The sequence below is a fragment of the Lagopus muta genome, unplaced genomic scaffold, assembly GCF_023343835.1.
Source record: "Lagopus muta isolate bLagMut1 unplaced genomic scaffold, bLagMut1 primary scaffold_111, whole genome shotgun sequence".
Lineage (NCBI taxonomy): Eukaryota > Metazoa > Chordata > Aves > Galliformes > Phasianidae > Lagopus > Lagopus muta.
In genome coordinates, this window is record NW_026040179.1 from 85,874 (window position 1) to 104,120 (window position 18,247).

An 18,247-nucleotide genomic window follows, 5' to 3' on the forward strand; every position below is an offset into this window, starting at 1 on the left:
GTTTCCTGCTCCAAAGCCGCGCTCGGGGTACAGCTGGGACCGCAGTGCTTGTTGTCAGCTACAGACAGGCAGGGCTTCGTTCCAGAAGAGCCACCCAGCTCCACGCTGGGCTTTTCTGACGGCTCACGAGAACTTTTGAGCCCTGGGCTATTAGGACCAGCAGTGCCCAGCAGTGTATCACACACACAGCATCACAGAATCACAAGGTTGGAGACGAGCTGCAAGATCATCCAGTCCAACCCCCCTCCTGTTCCTATCAGTGCCACCAGCACCAAACCATCTCTCGCAGCTCCTCATCCAGGCGCCTCTTGAACACCACCAGGGCTGGCGCCTCCACCACCTCCCTGTGCAGCCATTGCAGTGCCTGACCACCCTTTGAGAGCAGCAGTTTCTCCTCATATCCAACCCAAACCTCCTCTGCTACAACTTCTTGCCAATATTATTGTAGTATATATGTTCTTAACATCAATTTTAATTCTATTTCTTTTTCCCCCAAGGTCCTTTTGGTCACGCAGCTTGCACTGGAGTTAGGCAGGGATTACACGCTGGAGTGGAGCTGAGCCTGCAGATGTTGCTGCTTCAGAACCACACCAGTCCCTCACCTCCCCTCCTCGCGACCCCAAATCCTCTTCCTGTTCTCCTTCTCTCAGATTTGTGTAATATATTTTCATTGTGCAAAGTGTTTGTGGTTGGTTTCTGGTCTCAGTTGGAGCTCTTGGCTGGCTGGCCCCAAAATTAAAATGAGTCCTCATTGGGTTACCTGGAACCAAACCCCCAAATCTGCTGTCCCAAATGGGTGCTGGTTGGGTTACGTGGAACCAAACCCCCAAATCTGCTATCTCAAGTTGGTCTCCATTGGGTTACTTAGAACCAAGCCCCCCAATTCTCCTCTCAAATGGGTCCTGGTTGGGTTACCTGGAACCAAACCCCCAAATCTGCTACCTCCGATGGATTCTGATGTGGTTACCTCAAGCCAAACCCCCAAATCTGCTGTTTCAAACGGGTCCTGGTTGGGATATCTAGAGCCAAATTATAAATCTACTGTCTCAAACGGGTCCTGGTTGGGGTATCTAGAGCCCAGTCCTAAATCTACTGTCTCAAATGGGTCCTGGTTGGGTCACCTAGAACCAAACTGCCATATCTGCTATCTCAAGTGGATCTCCATTGGGTTACCTGGAACCAAACCCAAAATCTGCTGTCTCAAATGGGTCCTGGTTGGGTTACCAGAACCAAACCCCCAAATCTGCCACCTCAGATGGATTCTGATTCTGGTTGGTTACCTAGAACTATTTGCATGAAATTGACCCAAAATAAGGCGCAAAAATTGAGGGGTGGACTTAAAACTGAGGCTTCTGACTCTATAATGAGGCATTGGGCCCTCAGAAATTCAGATTTGGGGCCCAAAAATGTTTGTTTGTACACACACACGATAAAAAAAAAGCAAAAAAACCCCAAAAACCGAAAAATAATCGCTAGACTTTGAAGCTTGAAATGAAGCGTAGGGTGCTAAAAAAAATGGGGGTATGGGGCATGAACAAAGGGGTCTTTGGATCTTAAAAATGAGGACACGACAACAGGACAACTGTGATGGTAATTTGTATTTATTGGCACAGCGCAGCATGGAAAGCCCCGTTGATGGCAGCGGTGGTTCTCTGGCTGTCAGGCGATGCCCCCAAATCCGCACGCCGGGGGCGCTCCCACCTCCTGACTGATGGTGGAGAGGAGCGGGAGGGCAGAGGTGATGCTGGGGGAGTCTGGGGGCTGCTGTGCCTGTCGTCCTTCCCCCAGGCAGTGCTGTTAGAGGTGTTGCACGATGCCCCCCCCCGAGGGGGCCGCTCCCAGCTCCTGAAGGATGGTGGAGAGGAGCGGGAGGGCAGAGGTGGTGCTGTGGGGGGGGCTGGGGGCTGCGGGGCTTGGTGTGCTTCCAGGCTGTGCGATGGATGATGCCCCCAGACTGGCTGCTGGATGGTGCCCCCAAACCGACAGCCTGGGGGTGTTGCTCCCAACTCCTGAAGGATGGTGGAGAGGAGTGGGAGGGCAGAGGTGGTGCTGTGGGGGTCTTGGTGTGCTTCCTCCAGGCTGTGTGATGGATGGTGCCCCCAAACTGACAGCCTGGGGGTGTTGCTCCCATCTCCTGATGGATGTTGGAGGGGAGAGGGAGGGCAGAGGTGGTGCTTTGGGGGGACGGGGGGTGGTGTTGGCAGGCCTGGCAACCGGGGGCCGCCCTGGTGGTCGATGTTTCCATGGCCGCCTTCTCACAGATGTTTCACATGTGGCCGTGAATTTCCACTCTGTAGATGCAGGTGTATTCCACGTTGCCCCAGTTGCTCTGCACATGAAACATGATGCGGCCGAAGGCTTTGTGGGGCTCCACCTGCCGACACAAAGAGGAGAGGCTTCGTCACGCGCGGCTCCCTTGGCCGAAGCCCGGCTCTGCTCCGCTGCCGTGGGACGGCGCTGCTGATGGAGGAAGGCAGCCGCCCTCCTCCCTCCCGCCGGCCGTCGTCCCTCCGCACCCGCAGGGGGACGGTTTGCCTCCCGCAGCGCCTTCCTGCTGCTGCGGCGGCTCTCTGGCTGCCATGGCTGCCCCCAAAGTCGCCCCCAAAGCCGCCCCCAAAGCCGCCCCCAAAGCAGCCCCCAAAGCCACCCCTAAAGCTGCCCCCAAAGCCGCCCCCAAAGCCGCCCCCAAAGCTGCTCCCAAAGTCGTCCCCAAAGCCGCCCCCAAAGCCGCCCGCCACCTCCTGAGCGATGGTGGAGAGGAGCAGGAGGGCAGAGGTGATGCTGGGGGAGCCTGGGGGCTGCTGTGCTCGAGCAGGAAGAAGCATCGCTGCCAAAGGTGGGACGGCCGCCTCGTCTGTGTTCCCCGCGGGAGGGAGAGCAGAGCAGGGCCCGGCTGAGCAGGCCAAGCCTTTCTTGCCAGGACTGGCCATACCTGCACGTGGAAGGTCTGGGCGATCTCTCCTTTGATGTCATAAATGAAAAACCCCAGGGTGGTTGGTGGTTTGTCCTCGTCCATTCCCTGAAAGACAAGAGACGATTTCGGTCACGCTTTAGGGCAGGCCGTGCAAAAAGGAACGCGCCGAGGCCGAAGGTGGGAGCCCTTCTCCCCCATCAGCTCTGGCAGAGCAGCAGAGGCTCCGGAGACGTGTGAGCATCCCGAGGGTCTCCGTGCCCTGGGCCGGGATGCCGCGCTCTGCAATCTCCTCTGGGATTGCTCGCCATGCGTTTGCTGTGGCCTTTTCTCCTGTTGGTGGAGTCGCAGAGGCCAAATTCCTGGCGGCTTTCTGCAGCTGAGGCCGGGCGCAGGGCTCTCCCGAAGCTGCGCTGCCCTGCGTTCCCCCTCACCACTGGGCTGTTTGCCCTTTTAACCCCCCTTGGTTTTGATGCTCGCTCCCAATAGTTCTCACGATGGCGGTTAGAGCTCTCCCATCTCTGAACCCTTTCCCCAATCCACACCTCATTATATCACTTGTATCACGATATTCACGGCTGCTAATGATACGGCTGTTACTTAACAGCAGCCAGTGTTCATTGCTGCGGCTCTGCGGGAGCTCCCACCGCTATGGGGTCTTATGGGGCTCAGTGCCAAAGCTTTTCCTCGGGGTTTTCCTCCCTTGGAAGCAGCAGCACAGACTTACCAAGACAATAAACTCTCTGGGGGCGCTGCTGACTTCCCCGGAGGAAGAGACCGCCGTGGAGATGTGCCACACGGTGACAGCCGAGGGCCGGATTTCCTGCGGCAGCCGGATGACCACGTCGCCCTCGGATCCTCGGAAAGCCCAGCAGTTGCCAGGAGAAATATCGGCCTGCAATGAGAGAGACGCGTCTGTCAGCAGCGAGGCCAAGAGCCGCAGAGCCGGCCGGTGGGCGAGGAGCAGGGGCAGGAGGACAGGAGGGGAACGGGCACAGCTGGGGACGGCAGCTCTGGGCTCAGCCGCCTTTCTCTGCTTGCCCAGAGGTGGCAGGCAGCCCTCCCAGCACCCGTCAGCTCTCTGTCAGCCATCCATCACCCACGCTGTCAGCAACGTGGGGCAGTGTGGGCTGAGCAGCGCAGCTGGGCCAAAGGAAATCGCTGCGCGCTCGCTTGTGCAGCCAGAAAGCTGCAGCCAACACACAGGCGCCGTTTGTCCTGCCGTACCTGCAGCAGCGTCTCAGGAGGCTTGGCGCTGGAGAACAGTGGGGAAAGCCAGCCGTGCTGCCTGCCTGCCCCGCCGTAACTCTGGGACGTCCGCTCAGCATCGATGGTGGCACCTGGAAGGAAGATGGAGAGACGTGCAGTGGGGCGGCCCAGAGGGGAGCTGAAGGAGCCAATGCTCGTTCCACGAAGCTCCTGGGGTGCAAAATCCCTCCTGTGTGTGTGGGAAGTGTGGAGTCCCAGCCTGAGGCACTGATGGAGCAGTGGGGAGAGGAGCCGCTCAGCCCCAGGAGCACAGGTGGAGGCTTTGTGAATTCGCAGAGCGGGGAGATTGAATGGGATGGCAGGAGGAAATTCTTGCCGCCCCCAGAAGCCGTGGGTGCCCCGTTGCTGAGACCAGGTTGGACGGGGCCCTGAGCACCCGATGGAAAGGGTGGCAGCCCTGCCAACGGCAGGGAGCTGGGCTGGATGGGCTGTAAGGTCCCTGCAGAGCTCAGCCGTTCCAAAGCTCTGTGAGACAGCGGGCAGAAAGCAGAGCTCGGCAGCTTTGGGGAGCGCCAGGCGCAGAGCTGAGGGCACTGAAGCTGCCTGTCGACGTACCCAGGGTTTGCAGAGCCCAGTTGGGCAGCCAGGCGCCGTTCTCCACCATTTTCTCCATGGCCTCCTGGGTCGACTGCAGGATTTCCTGGCAACAAACGGGGAACGGAGAGACAGCAGTGAGCAAAACGCTGCACAGGAGAGCTGACCCTGAGCCTGAGCCTGAGCCTGAGCCTGACCCTAGGGATGCTACCCAGGAGCCAGGGGAGGGAATCCACAGCGCTGCACAGCACCCCCTGATCCCAGCCAGCAGCGAGGGGAGCAGAGCGGCTCCAAGGCACGAGAGGGGCTGAGCTGAGAGCCAGGTGTGGGGCGCAGAGCTGCCTCTGGAAAGGGCTGAAACAGGAGGGAGCAGCGCCGTCACCTCGCTGGTGAATCCGTGGATCCCGTTCTCGTGCAGGACGTCAAACAGGGCTTGGAGAATGAGGCCCTTCTGGGCCGACAGCTGAGTGGATCTCGCCTCCAGCTCCTGCCTCTTCTCCATCTGAACCCGAGAGTTCCTGAAGGCAAAGGCAAAGCGAGCCTTGAGCACTGCTGACAGAGCTCAGAGCTGCAGAGGTGAAGGATCCTGGGGGGGGGTTGTGCCCTTCCTTATCCCCCAGCCCCTTTCCTTCCTCCGCTTTGCCTTTGCCAAGGGCGGCCTTGTGAAAGGGAAAGGAAGGGAAGGGAAGGGAAGGGAAGGGAAGGGAAGGGAAGGGAAGGGAAGGGAAGGGAAGGGAAGGGAAGGGAAGGGAAGGGAAGGGAAGGGAAGGGGAGGTAAGGGAAGGGAAGGGAAGGGAAGGGAAGGGAAGGGAAGGGAAGGGAAGGGAAGGGAAGGGAAGGGAAGGGAAGGGAAGGGAAGGGAAGGGAAGGGAAGGGAAGGGAAGGGAAGGGAAGGGAAGGGAAGGGAAGGGAAGGGAAAGGCCTTGCGCAGGGCGAGGAAGCGTTCTTACCCCAGAGCTGGGAGCTGGGGCGCAGGTCCTACTGACCGCACCTGGAAGAGAAAGGCGTTCGATGGCAGGAGGCACAAGCAGCGCGGCCAGGGCTTCCGCAGGGGCTTCCCAGGGAACCGCCGGCAGAATTTCCTGCTGCTGCCCAGCCGTTTGCAGAGCGGCGCTGCCCAAAGCCGGGCTCTGAAGGCCTCCCCGTGCCGCACAGCATCTCTGCTTCTCCCTCGGCTTTCCCGGCCCCTTCAGGCTCCCCGGTGCCAGGCATGGGCCAAAGGCCCCTTCTGCCCCCGCGCTGCCGCCTTCAGCCCGAGCCGGGCGCTGGGAAGATGCTTCCGCACCGAAGCCCACCCTGCTGCCCAGGCGACCCCCAGCCCACCCTCCATCTCAGCCCGTGGCCAAACTCCCCCCGCTGCTCAATGGGGGTTGCTTTGGCCTCTGCCGCGCAGCCTGCAGCACTGACCTGCAGGACGTCGCTCCTCCATGCCAGTACACAAAGGATGAGTACAGAAAGGATGAGTACACAAATGCCAGCTGTGGGGAGATCAGGTGGGACAGACCGTTAGTTTGCTCCGCAGCCCCGTTTTCCTCCTGCAGACCCACGCCGTGTGGGACAGTCCCGCTGCCCAGCCCTGCTGGCATGGCTTTGGGTGGGGAGCACTCACCAGAAAGGGGAGAAAGCAGCCAGACCGGAGTCGTCCTTCCCCTCTCCGCAGCAGAGAATCGCCTAAGGGAGAGAGCAGACAGCGGTGAGCGCGGCCCAGCTGGGATCTCCTGGGATCCTTGCAGTGCTTTCCTCTGCCCAGCAGAGATCACAGCATCACACTCCACCACCTCCCTGGGCAGCCTGCTGCAGAGAACAGTGGGACCTATAGGGACACTTTGAGAGCCATAGAGACACGTTGGGACCCATAGAGACCCGTTGGGACCCATAGAGACACATTGGGACCCATTGGGACACAGAGACACATTGGGACGCATTGGGACCCATAGAGACACATTAAGACCCATTGGGACCCATAGAGACACGCTGGGACCCCATTCCTGCCCCCCAGGAGGCCATGTTTCCACCAGGGCACACTGCTGGCTCACGGCCGACCTGCCGCCCCCCAGGACACCCAGCTCTGCACAGCTCCCCTGCAGCAGCTCCTCCCCCAGCCTGTATTGCTGCACGCCCTTCTTCCTCCCCACGTGCCAGACTCCCCCCTTGCTTTCATGCAGCTCCCAGGGCCCTTTCGCAAGAGCCTCCGGTGCCAGGGCAGAGCGCAGGGCTCTGCTGTGCCACGGGGGCAGGGCTGTCCCCAGCCGACGCCATTCGCGGCTTCCTGGCTGCCCAAAGCCCGGCGCCACGCGGTGCTCCTGGCTTCCCCTCCCCACGTTCTGGGTCCTGCTGCACCCACCTGCCCTGCCGGGCCGGCATTTGGGCTCCTTCCAACTCAGACACAGGCAAAAGCTGGCTCTCGTGCCAGGACACGAGCACCTCTCCCCTCGCCTGCTCCGCTGTCCTCGCGGGACTGCAGTGCTGCGCGGCGCCGCGGCCCAGGGGGACGGGGGCTCTGATGTCACAATGGCCGGCGGCCGGGCGCCTTCTGTGAGCTCACGGCAGGGACGGAACCCGGGGCTCGGAGCCCAGCACCAGGCCCACATTCGCCCAGGGTGGGCAGTGCAAGTCGGGTCTGCATTGGGAAGGGCGATGGCTCTGAGGAGCGGAGCCTTAGGAATGGCTGAACGGCTGGCGGGGGGAGGGAGAGCACCGTGTAGGAGGGACGTGTTTGGGACACGGAGCTGCGCAGTGCCCCAATAAATGCTTCCTCACAAAGCTGACAGCGGTTTCGATTGCTCTGAACAACCTGGGTGCAGTGTTCTGAGATAGGAAACACCTTGTAAGGTTGCTCCCATCTCCCCTCCCATTTCCCCTTCCCTTCCCTTCCCTTCCCTTCCCTTCCCTTCCCTTCCCTTCCCTTCCCTTCCCTTCCCTTCCCTTCCCTTCCCTCCCATTTCCCCTCCCCTCTATCTATCTATCTATCTATCTATCTATCTATCTATCTATCTATCTATCTATCTATCTATCTATCATCCATCTATCTATCATCTATCATCTATCTATCTATCTATCTATCATCCATCTATCCATCCATCTATCTATCCATCCATCCATCCATCCATCCATCCATCCATCCATCCATCCGTCTATCTATCTGCTCCATTCCCTGTCACCTCACCCCCAATCTCCTTAAGCACACACACATCAAAGCAGGGTTGCTCAGCTGCTCCCTTCCCCAGGTCGCTCTGCTCTCCTCTGACCCCCAGCTCTGTCCCAGCAGCATTTTTCATCAGCCCTTCCTGCTTTTGGGCACCGATGGATTTGCTCATGGTGAACCCCTGACTTCCTCACGCCTGGAACAACTCCATGGGCCTCCTCACCATCTGCACCAACCCTGGATGTTGGTCTGCACAAACAGCACCCCGACCTCCGCATCTCCTTCCCATTTATGTTCCCCATCTCTGACTGCGAGAATGAATCTGCTCTGGATCTTCTCCTCATACTGAATGCCACAGCAGGGAGACTCCAGTTTGTTTCCTGCTCCAAAGCCGCGCTCGGGGTACAGCTGGGACCGCAGTGCTTGTTGTCAGCTACAGACAGGCAGGGCTTCGTTCCAGAAGAGCCACCCAGCTCCACGCTGGGCTTTTCTGACGGCTCACGAGAACTTTTGAGCCCTGGGCTATTAGGACCAGCAGTGCCCAGCAGTGTATCACACACACAGCATCACAGAATCACAAGGTTGGAGACGAGCTGCAAGATCATCCAGTCCAACCCCCCTCCTGTTCCTATCAGTGCCACCAGCACCAAACCATCTCTCGCAGCTCCTCATCCAGGCGCCTCTTGAGCACCACCAGGGCTGGCGACTCCACCACCTCCCTGTGCAGCCATTGCAGTGCCTGACCACCCTTTGAGAGCAGCAGTTTCTCCTCATATCCAACCTAAACCTCCTCTGCTACAACTTCTTGCCAATATTATTGTAGTATATATGTTCTTAACATCAATTTTAATTCTATTTCTTTTTCCCCCAAGGTCCTTTTGGTCACGCAGCTTGCACTGGAGTTAGGCAGGGATTACACGCTGGAGTGGAGCTGAGCCTGCAGATGTTGCTGCTTCAGAACCACACCAGTCCCTCACCTCCCCTCCTCGCGACCCCAAATCCTCTTCCTGTTCTCCTTCTCTCAGATTTGTGTAATATATTTTCATTGTGCAAAGTGTTTGTGGTTGGTTTCTGGTCTCAGTTGGAGCTCTTGGCTGGCTGGCCCCAAAATTAAAATGAGTCCTCATTGGGTTACCTGGAACCAAACCCCCAAATCTGCTGTCCCAAATGGGTGCTGGTTGGGTTACGTGGAACCAAACCCCCAAATCTGCTATCTCAAGTTGGTCTCCATTGGGTTACTTAGAACCAAGCCCCCCAATTCTCCTCTCAAATGGGTCCTGGTTGGGTTACCTGGAACCAAACCCCCAAATCTGCCACCTCAGATGGGTCCTGGTTGGGTTACCTAGAACCAAACCCCCAAATCTGCTACCTCCGATGGATTCTGATGTGGTTACCTCAAGCCAAACCCCCAAATCTGCTGTTTCAAACGGGTCCTGGTTGGGATATCTAGAGCCAAATTATAAATCTACTGTCTCAAACGGGTCCTGGTTGGGGTATCTAGAGCCCAGTCCTAAATCTACTGTCTCAAATGGGTCCTGGTTGGGTCACCTAGAACCAAACTGCCATATCTGCTATCTCAAGTGGATCTCCATTGGGTTACCTGGAACCAAACCCCCAAATCTGCTGTCTCAAATGGATCCTGGTTGGGTTACCAGAACCAAACCCCCAAATCTGCCACCTCAGATGGATTCTGATTCTGGTTGGTTACCTAGAACTATTTGCATGAAATTGACCCAAAATAAGGCGCAAAAATTGAGGGGTGGACTTAAAACTGAGGCTTCTGACTCTATAATGAGGCATTGGGCCCTCAGAAATTCAGATTTTGGGCCCAAAAATGTTTGTTTGTACACACACACGATAAAAAAAAAGCAAAAAAACCCCAAAAACCGAAAAATAATCGCTAGACTTGGAAGCTTGAAATGAAGCGTAGGGTGCTAAAAAACATGGGGGTATGGGGCATGAACAAAGGGGTCTTTGGATCTTAAAAATGAGGACACGACAACAGGACAACTGTGATGGTAATTTGTATTTATTGGCACAGCGCAGCATGGAAAGCCCCGTTGATGGCAGCGGTGGTTCTCTGGCTGTCAGGCGATGCCCCCAAATCCGCACGCCGGGGGCGCTCCCACCTCCTGACTGATGGTGGAGAGGAGCGGGAGGGCAGAGGTGATGCTGGGGGAGTCTGGGGGCTGCTGTGCCTGTCGTCCTTCCCCCAGGCAGTGCTGTTAGAGGTGTTGCACGATGCCCCCCCCCGAGGGGGCCGCTCCCAGCTCCTGAAGGATGGTGGAGAGGAGCGGGAGGGCAGAGGTGGTGCTGTGGGGGGGGCTGGGGGCTGCGGGGCTTGGTGTGCTTCCAGGCTGTGCGATGGATGATGCCCCCAGACTGGCTGCTGGATGGTGCCCCCAAACTGACAACCTGGGGGTGTTGCTCCCATCTCCCGAAGGATGGTGGAGAGGAGTGGGAGGGCAGAGGTGGTGCTTGGGGGGTCTGGGGGTCTTGGTATCCTTCCAGGCTGTATGATGGATGATGCCCCCAGACTGGCTGCTGGATGATGCCCCCAAACCGACAGCCTGGGGGTGTTGCTCCCATCTCCTGAATGATGATGGAGAGGAGTGGGAGGGCAGAGGTGGTGCTGTGGGGGTCTTGGTGTGCTTCCTCCAGGCTTTGCGATGGATGGTGCCCCCAAACTGACAGCCTGGGGGTGTTGCTCCCATCTCCTGATGGATGTTGGAGGGGAGAGGGAGGGCAGAGGTGATGCTGGGGGAGCCTGGGGGCTGCTGTGCTCGAGCAGGAAGAAGCATCGCTGCCAAAGGTGGGACGGCCGCCTCGTCTGTGTTCCCCGCGGGAGGGAGAGCAGAGCAGGGCCCGGCTGAGCAGGCCAAGCCTTTCTTGCCAGGACTGGCCATACCTGCACGTGGAAGGTCTGGGCGATCTCTCCTTTGATGTCGTAAATGAAATAGCCCAGGGAGGTTGGTGGTTTGTCCTCGTCCATTCCCTGAAAGACAAGAGACGATTTCGGTCACGCTTTAGGGCAGGCCGTGCGAAAAGGAACGCTCGCCATGCTGCCCCCCACACCTCAGGTATCCATAGACCTGGATCAGGGTCACATAGAGACACATTGGGACCCATAGAGACACACTGAGACCCAGTGGGACCCATAGAGACACATTGGGACTCATAGGGACACATTGGGATCCATTGGGACCCATAGAGATCCATTGGGACCCATAGAGACACATTGGGACCCATAGAGACCCATTGGGACCCATAGAAACACCTTGAGACACATAGAGACACATTGGGATCCATTGGGACCCATAGAGACACAGTGAGACCCATTGGGACCCATAGGGACACATTGGGACCCATTGGGACCCATAGAGACTCATTGGGACCCATAGAGACACATAGAGACCCATTGGGACCCATAGAGACACATTGGGACCCATTGGGACCCATAGAGACCCATTGGGACCCATAGAGACCCATAGAGCTCCCACCGCTATGGGGCCTCGTGGGGCTCAGTGCCAAAGCTTTTCCTCGGGGTTTTCCTCCCTTGGAAGCAGCAGCACAGACTTACCAAGACAATAAACTCTCTGGGGGCGCTGCTGACTTCCCCGGAGGGAGAGACCGCCGTGGAGATGTGCCACACGGTGACAGCCGAGGGCCGGATTTCCTGCGGCAGCCGGATGACCACGTCGCCCTCGGATCCTCGGAAAGCCCAGCAGTTGCCAGGAGAAATATCGGCCTGCAATGAGAGAGACGCGTCTGTCAGCAGCGAGGCCAAGAGCCGCAGAGCCGGCCGGTGGGCGAGGAGCAGGGGCAGGAGGACAGGAGGGGAACGGGCACAGCTGGGGACGGCAGCTCTGGGCTCAGCCGCCTTTCTCTGCTTGCCCAGAGGTGGCAGGCAGCCCTCCCAGCACCCGTCAGCTCTCTGTCAGCCATCCATCACCCACGCTGTCAGCAACGTGGGGCAGTGTGGGCTGAGCAGCGCAGCTGGGCCAAAGGAAATCGCTGCGCGCTCGCTTGTGCAGCCAGAAAGCTGCAGCCAACACACAGGCGCCGTTTGTCCTGCCGTACCTGCAGCAGCGTCTCAGGAGGCTTGGCGCTGGAGAAGAGTGGGGAAAGCCAGCCGTGCTGCCTGCCTGCCCCGCCGTAACTCTGGGACGTCCGCTCAGCATCGATGGTGGCACCTGGAAGGAAGATGGAGAGACGTGCAGTGGGGCGGCCCAGAGGGGAGCTGAAGGAGCCAATGCTCGTTCCACGAAGCTCCTGGGGTGCAAAATCCCTCCTGTGTGTGTGGGAAGTGTGGAGTCCCAGCCTGAGGCACTGATGGAGCAGTGGGGAGAGGAGCCGCTCAGCCCCAGGAGCACAGGTGGAGGCTTTGTGAATTCGCAGAGCGGGGAGATTGAATGGGATGGCAGGAGGAAATTCTTGCCGCCCCCAGAAGCCGTGGGTGCCCCGTTGCTGAGACCAGGTTGGACGGGGCCCTGAGCACCCGATGGAAAGGGTGGCAGCCCTGCCAACGGCAGGGAGCTGGGCTGGATGGGCTGTAAGGTCCCTGCAGAGCTCAGCCGTTCCAAAGCTCTGTGAGACAGCGGGCAGAAAGCAGAGCTCGGCAGCTTTGGGGAGCGCCAGGCGCAGAGCTGAGGGCACTGAAGCTGCCTGTCGACGTACCCAGGGTTTGCAGAGCCCAGTTGGGCAGCCAGGCGCCGTTCTCCACCATTTTCTCCATGGCCTCCTGGGTCGACTGCAGGATTTCCTGGCAAGAAACAGGGAACGGAGAGACGGCAGTGAGCAAAACGCTGCACAGGAGAGCTGACCCTGACCCTGAACCTGACCCTGACCCTGACCCTAGGGATGCTCCCCAGGAGCCAGGGGAGGGAACCCACAGCGCTGCACAGCACCCCCTGATCCCAGCCAGCAGCGAGGGGAGCAGAGCGGCTCCAAGGCACGAGAGGGGCTGAGCTGAGAGCCAGGTGTGGGGCGCAGAGCTGCCTCTGGAAAGGGCTGAAACAGGAGGGAGCAGCGCCGTCACCTCGCTGGTGAATCCGTGGATCCCGTTCTCGTGCAGGACGTCAAACAGGGCTTGGAGAATGAGGCCCTTCTGGGCCGACAGCTGAGTGGATCTCGCCTCCAGCTCCTGCCTCTTCTCCATCTGAACCCGAGAGTTCCTGAAGGCAAAGGCAAAGCGAGCCTTGAGCACTGCTCACAGAGCTCAGAGCTGCAGAGGTGAAGGATCCTGGGGGGGGGTTGTGCCCTTCCTTCCTGGAGCCCAGTGCCCCTTTCCTCCTCCGCTTTGCCTTTGCCAAGGGCTGCCTTCTGAAAGGGAAAGGAAGGGGAAGGGAAGGGAAGGGAAGGGAAGGGAAGGGAAGGGAAGGGAAGGGAAGGGAAGGGAAGGGAAGGGAAGGGAAGGGAAGGGAAGGGAAGGGAAGGGAAGGGAAGGGAAGGGAAGGGAAGGGAAGGGAAGGGAAAGGCCTTGCGCAGGGCGAGGAAGCGTTCTTACCCCAGAGCTGGGAGCTGGGGCGCAGGTCCTACTGACCGCACCTGGAAGAGAAAGGCGTTCGATGGCAGGAGGCACAAGCAGCGCGGCCAGGGCTTCCGCAGGGGCTTCCCAGGGAACCGCCGGCAGAATTTCCTGCTGCTGCCCAGCCGTTTGCAGAGCGGCGCTGCCCAAAGCCGGGCTCTGAAGGCCTCCCCGTGCCGCACAGCATCTCTGCTTCTCCCTCGGCTTTCCCGGCCCCTTCAGGCTCCCCGGTGCCAGGCATGGGCCAAAGGCCCCTTCTGCCCCCGCGCTGCCGCCTTCAGCCCGAGCCGGGCGCTGGGAAGATGCTTCCGCACCGAAGCCCACCCTGCTGCCCAGGCGACCCCCAGCCCACCCTCCATCTCAGCCCGTGGCCAAACTCCCCCTGCTGCTCAATGGGGGTTGCTTTGGCCTCTGCCGCGCAGCCTGCAGCACTGACCTGCAGGACGTCGCTCCTCCATGCCAGTACACAAAGGATGAGTACACAAATGCCAGCTGTGGGGAGATCAGGTGGGACAGACCGTTAGTTTGCTCCGCAGCCCCGTTTTCCTCCTGCAGACCCACGCCGTGTGGGACAGTCCCGCTGCCCAGCCCTGCTGGCATGGCTTTGGGTGGGGAGCACTCACCAGAAAGGGGAGAAAGCAGCCAGACCGGAGTCGTCCTTCCCCTCTCCGCAGCAGAGAATCGCCTAAGGGAGAGAGCAGACAGCGGTGAGCGCGGCCCAGCTGGGATCTCCTGGGATCCTTGCAGTGCTTTCCTCTGCCCAGCAGAGATCACAGCATCACACTCCACCACCTCCCTGGGCAGCCTGCTCCAGGGAACAGTGGGACCCATAGGGACACCTTCAGAGCCGCAGAGACACGTTGGGACCCATAGAGACACGTTGGGACCCATAGAGACCCATTGGGACCCATAGAGACACATTGGGACCCATTGGGACACAGAGACACATTGGGACGCATTGGGACACATAGAGACACATTAAGACCCATTGGGACCCATAGAGACACGCTGGGACCCCATTCCTGCCCCCCAGGAGGCCATGTTTCCACCAGGGCACACTGCTGGCTCACGGCCGACCTGCCGCCCCCCAGGACACCCAGCTCTGCACAGCTCCCCTGCAGCAGCTCCTCCCCCAGCCTGTATTGCTGCACGCCCTTCTTCCTCCCCACGTGCCAGACTCCCCCCTTGCTTTCATGCAGCTCCCAGGGCCCTTTCGCAAGAGCCTCCGGTGCCAGGGCAGAGCGCAGGGCTCTGCTGTGCCACGGGGGCAGGGCTGTCCCCAGCCGACGCCATTCGCGGCTTCCTGGCTGCCCAAAGCCCGGCGCCACGCGGTGCTCCTGGCTTCCCCTCCCCACGTTCTGGGTCCTGCTGCACCCACCTGCCCTGCCGGGCCGGCATTTGGGCTCCTTCCAACTCAGACACAGGCAAAAGCTGGCTCTCGTGCCAGGACACGAGCACCTCTCCCCTCGCCTGCTCCGCTGTCCTCGCGGGACTGCAGTGCTGCGCGGCGCCGCGGCCCAGGGGGACGGGGGCTCTGATGTCACAATGGCCGGCGGCCGGGCGCCTTCTGTGAGCTCACGGCAGGGACGGAAGCCGGGGCTCGGAGCCCAGCACCAGGCCCACATTCGCCCAGGGTGGGCAGTGCAAGTCGGGTCTGCATTGGGAAGGGCGATGGCTCTGAGGAGCGGAGCCTTAGGAATGGCTGAACGGCTGGCGGGGGGAGGGAGAGCACCGTGTAGGAGGGACGTGTTTGGGACACGGAGCTGCGCAGTGCCCCAATAAATGCTTCCTCACAAAGCTGACAGCGGTTTCGATTGCTCTGAACAACCTGGGTGCAGTGTTCCGAGATAGGAAACACCTTGTAAGGTTGCTCCCATCTCCCCTCCCATTTCCCCTTCCCTTCCCTTCCCTTCCCTTCCCTTCCCTTCCCTTCCCTTCCCTTCCCTTCCCTTCCCTTCCCTTCCCTTCCCTTCCCTTCCCTTCCTTTCCCTTCCCTTCCCTTCCCTTCCCTTCCCTTCCCTTCCTTCCCTTCCCTTCCCTTCCCTTCCCTTCCCTTCCCTTCCCTTCCCTTCCCTTCCCTCTATCTATCATCTATCTATCTATCTATCTATCTATCTATCTATCTATCTATCATCTATCTATCGTCTATCTATCTATCTATCTATCTATCTATCTATCTATCTATCTATCTATCATCTATCCATCCATCCATCTATCCATCCATCCATCCATCTATCCATCCATCCATCCATCCATCCATCCATCCATCCATCCATCCATCCATCCATCCGTCTATCTATCTGCTCCATTCCCTGTCAACTCACCCCCAATCTCGTGAAGCACACACACATCAAAGCAGGGTTGCTCAGCTGCTCCCTTCCCCAGGTCGCTCTGCTCTCCTCTGACCCCCAGCTCTGTCCCAGCAGCATTTTTCATCAGCCCTTCCTGCTTTTGGGCACCGATGGATTTGCTCATGGTGAACCCCTGACTTCCTCACGCCTGGAACAACTCCATGGGCCTCCTCACCATCTGCACCAACCCTGGATGTTGGTCTGCACAAACAGCACCCCGACCTCCGCATCTCCTTCCCATTTATGTTCCCCATCTCTGACTGCGAGAATGAATCTGCTCTGGATCTTCTCCTCCAACTGAATGCCACAGCAGGGAGACTCCAGTTTGTTTCCTGCTCCAAAGCCGCGCTCGGGGTACAGCTGGGACCGCAGTGCTTGTTGTCAGCTACAGACAGGCAGGGCTTCGTTCCAGAAGAGCCACCCAGCTCCACGCTGGGCTTTTCTGACGGCTCACGAGAACTTTTGAGCCCTGGGCTATTAGGACCAGCAGTGCCCAGCAGTGTATCACACACACAGCATCACAGAATCACAAGGTTGGAGACGAGCTGCAAGATCATCCAGTCCAACCCCCCTCCTGTTCCTATCAGTGCCACCAGCACCAAACCATCTCTCGCAGCTCCTCATCCAGGCGCCTCTTGAACACCACCAGGGCTGGCGACTCCACCACCTCCCTGTGCAGCCATTGCAGTGCCTGACCACCCTTTGAGAGCAGCAGTTTCTCCTCATATCCAACATAAACCTCCTCTGCTACAACTTCTTGCCAATATTATTGTAGTATATATGTTCTTAACATCAATTTTCATTCTATTTCTTTTTCCCCCAAGGTCCTTTTGGTCACGCAGCTTGCACTGGAGTTAGGCAGGGTTTACACGCTGGAGTGGAGCTGAGCCTGCAGATGTTGCTGCTTCAGAACCACACCAGTCCCTCACCTCCCCTCCTCGCGACCCCAAATCCTCTTCCTGTTCTCCTTCTCTCATGTTTGTGGTTGGTTTCTGGTCTCAGTTGGAGCTCTTGGCTGGCTGGCCCCAAAATTAAAATGAGTCCTCATTGGGTTTACCTGGAACCAAACCCCCAAATCTGCTGTCCCAAATGGGTGCTGGTTGGGTTACGTGGAACCAAACCCCCAAATCTGCTATCTCAAGGTTGGTCTCCATTGGGTTACTTAGAACCAAGCCCCCCAATTCTCCTCTCAAATGGGTCCTGGTTGGGTTACCTAGAACCAAACCCCCAAATCTGCTACCTCCGATGGATTCAGATGTGGTTACCTCAAGCCAAACCCCCAAATCTGCTGTTTCAAACGGGTCCTGGTTGGGATATCTAGAGCCAAATTATAAATCTACTGTCTCAAACGGGTCCTGGTTGGGGTATCTAGAGCCCAGTCCTAAATCTACTGTCTCAAATGGGTCCTGGTTGGGTCACCTAGAACCAAACTGCCATATCTGCTATCTCAAGTGGATCTCCATTGGGTTACCTGGAACCAAACCCCCAAATCTGCTGTCTCAAATGGATCCTGGTTGGGTACCAGAACCAAACCCCCAAATCTGCCACCTCAGATGGATTCTGATTCTGGTTGGTTACCTAGAACTATTTGCATGAAATTGACCCAAAATAAGGCGCAAAAATTGAGGGCTGGACTTAAAACTGAGGCTTCTGACTCTATAATGAGGCATTGGGCCCTCAGAAATTCAGATTTTGGGCCCAAAAATGTTTGTTTGTACACACACACGATAAAAAAAAAGCAAAAAAACCCCAAAAACCGAAAAATAATCGCTAGACTTTGAAGCTTGAAATGAAGCGTAGGGTGCTAAAAAAAATGGGGCTATGGGGCATGAACAAAGGGGTCTTTGGATCTTAAAAATGAGGACACGACAACAGGACAACTGTGATGGTAATTTGTATTTATTGGCACAGCGCAGCATGGAAAGCCCCGTTGATGGCAGCGGTGGTTCTCTGGCTGTCAGGCGATGCCCCCAAATCCGCACGCCGGGGGCGCTCCCACCTCCTGACTGATGGTGGAGAGGAGCGGGAGGGCAGAGGTGATGCTGGGGGAGTCTGGGGGCTGCTGTGCCTGTCGTCCTTCCCCCCAGGCAGTGCTGTTAGAGGTGTTGCACGATGCCCCCCCCCGAGGGGGGCCGCTCCCAGCTCCTGAAGGATGGTGGAGAGGAGCGGGAGGGCAGAGGTGGTGCTGTGGGGGGGGGCTGGGGGGCTGCGGGGCTTGGTGTGCTTCCAGGCTGTGCGATGGATGATGCCCCCAGACTGGGCTGCTGGATGGTGCCCCCAAACTGACAGCCTGGGGGGCTGCTCCCAACTCCTGAAGGATGGTGGAGAGGAGTGGGAGGGCAGAGGTGGTGCTGTGGGGGTCTTGGTGTGCTTCCTCCAGGCTGTGCGATGGATGGTGCCCCCAAACTGACAACTTGGGGGGGCCACTCCCATCTCCCGAAGGATGGTGGAGGGGAGTGAGAGGGCAGAGGTGGTGCTTTGGGGGACTGGGGGTCTTGGTATGCTTCCTC

General features: G+C 58.5%; 2 protein-coding genes and 1 long non-coding RNA gene across 8 annotated transcripts in view; 2 read left to right on the plus strand and 1 right to left on the minus strand.

Annotated features, from left to right (window-relative positions):
- The window catches only part of LOC125687598 (maltase-glucoamylase-like), a gene marked incomplete at its 5' end in the record, with an annotated part of 85,852 nt that extends 84,714 nt beyond the window's left edge, over nucleotides 1–1,138 (plus strand). The window contains one exon of the mRNA XM_048932797.1: nucleotides 498–1,138. Within this exon, the coding sequence (XP_048788754.1) occupies nucleotides 498–560 (63 nt within the window). The remainder of the gene's footprint in view (nucleotides 1–497) is intronic.
- A 445-nt stretch (nucleotides 1,139–1,583) lies between these two features.
- On the minus strand, nucleotides 1,584–15,276 carry LOC125687592 (SUN domain-containing protein 3-like). Of its 6 annotated transcripts, none has more exons than XM_048932788.1 (10): nucleotides 14,010–14,755; nucleotides 13,823–13,878; nucleotides 13,366–13,406; nucleotides 12,898–13,033; nucleotides 12,537–12,621; nucleotides 11,940–12,052; nucleotides 11,440–11,607; nucleotides 10,768–10,854; nucleotides 10,275–10,662; nucleotides 1,584–1,987 (listed from the first exon to the last, which is right to left on the minus strand). In XM_048932788.1, exons 1-10 carry the CDS (start codon nucleotides 14,353–14,355, stop codon nucleotides 1,602–1,604), a joined length of 1,806 nt encoding a protein of 601 aa, XP_048788745.1. In that variant the 5' UTR covers nucleotides 14,356–14,755; the 3' UTR covers nucleotides 1,584–1,601. The 6 variants fall into 6 exon arrangements, with proteins under 6 accessions (XP_048788745.1, XP_048788748.1, XP_048788749.1 ...); XM_048932790.1 differs by lacking the exon at nucleotides 1,584–1,987 and adding an exon at nucleotides 14,765–14,908 and having other exon boundaries at nucleotides 9,871–10,662; nucleotides 14,010–14,071; XM_048932791.1 differs by lacking the exons at nucleotides 1,584–1,987; nucleotides 10,275–10,662; nucleotides 10,768–10,854 and adding exons at nucleotides 2,162–2,374; nucleotides 2,933–3,019.
- LOC125687594 (uncharacterized) lies at nucleotides 12,701–13,731 on the plus strand. The gene is made up of 3 exons (XR_007374186.1): nucleotides 12,701–12,838; nucleotides 12,934–13,091; nucleotides 13,609–13,731. It is a non-coding gene; the product is annotated as an uncharacterized LOC125687594 (long non-coding RNA).
- Nucleotides 15,277–18,247: the final 2,971 nt, after the last annotated feature.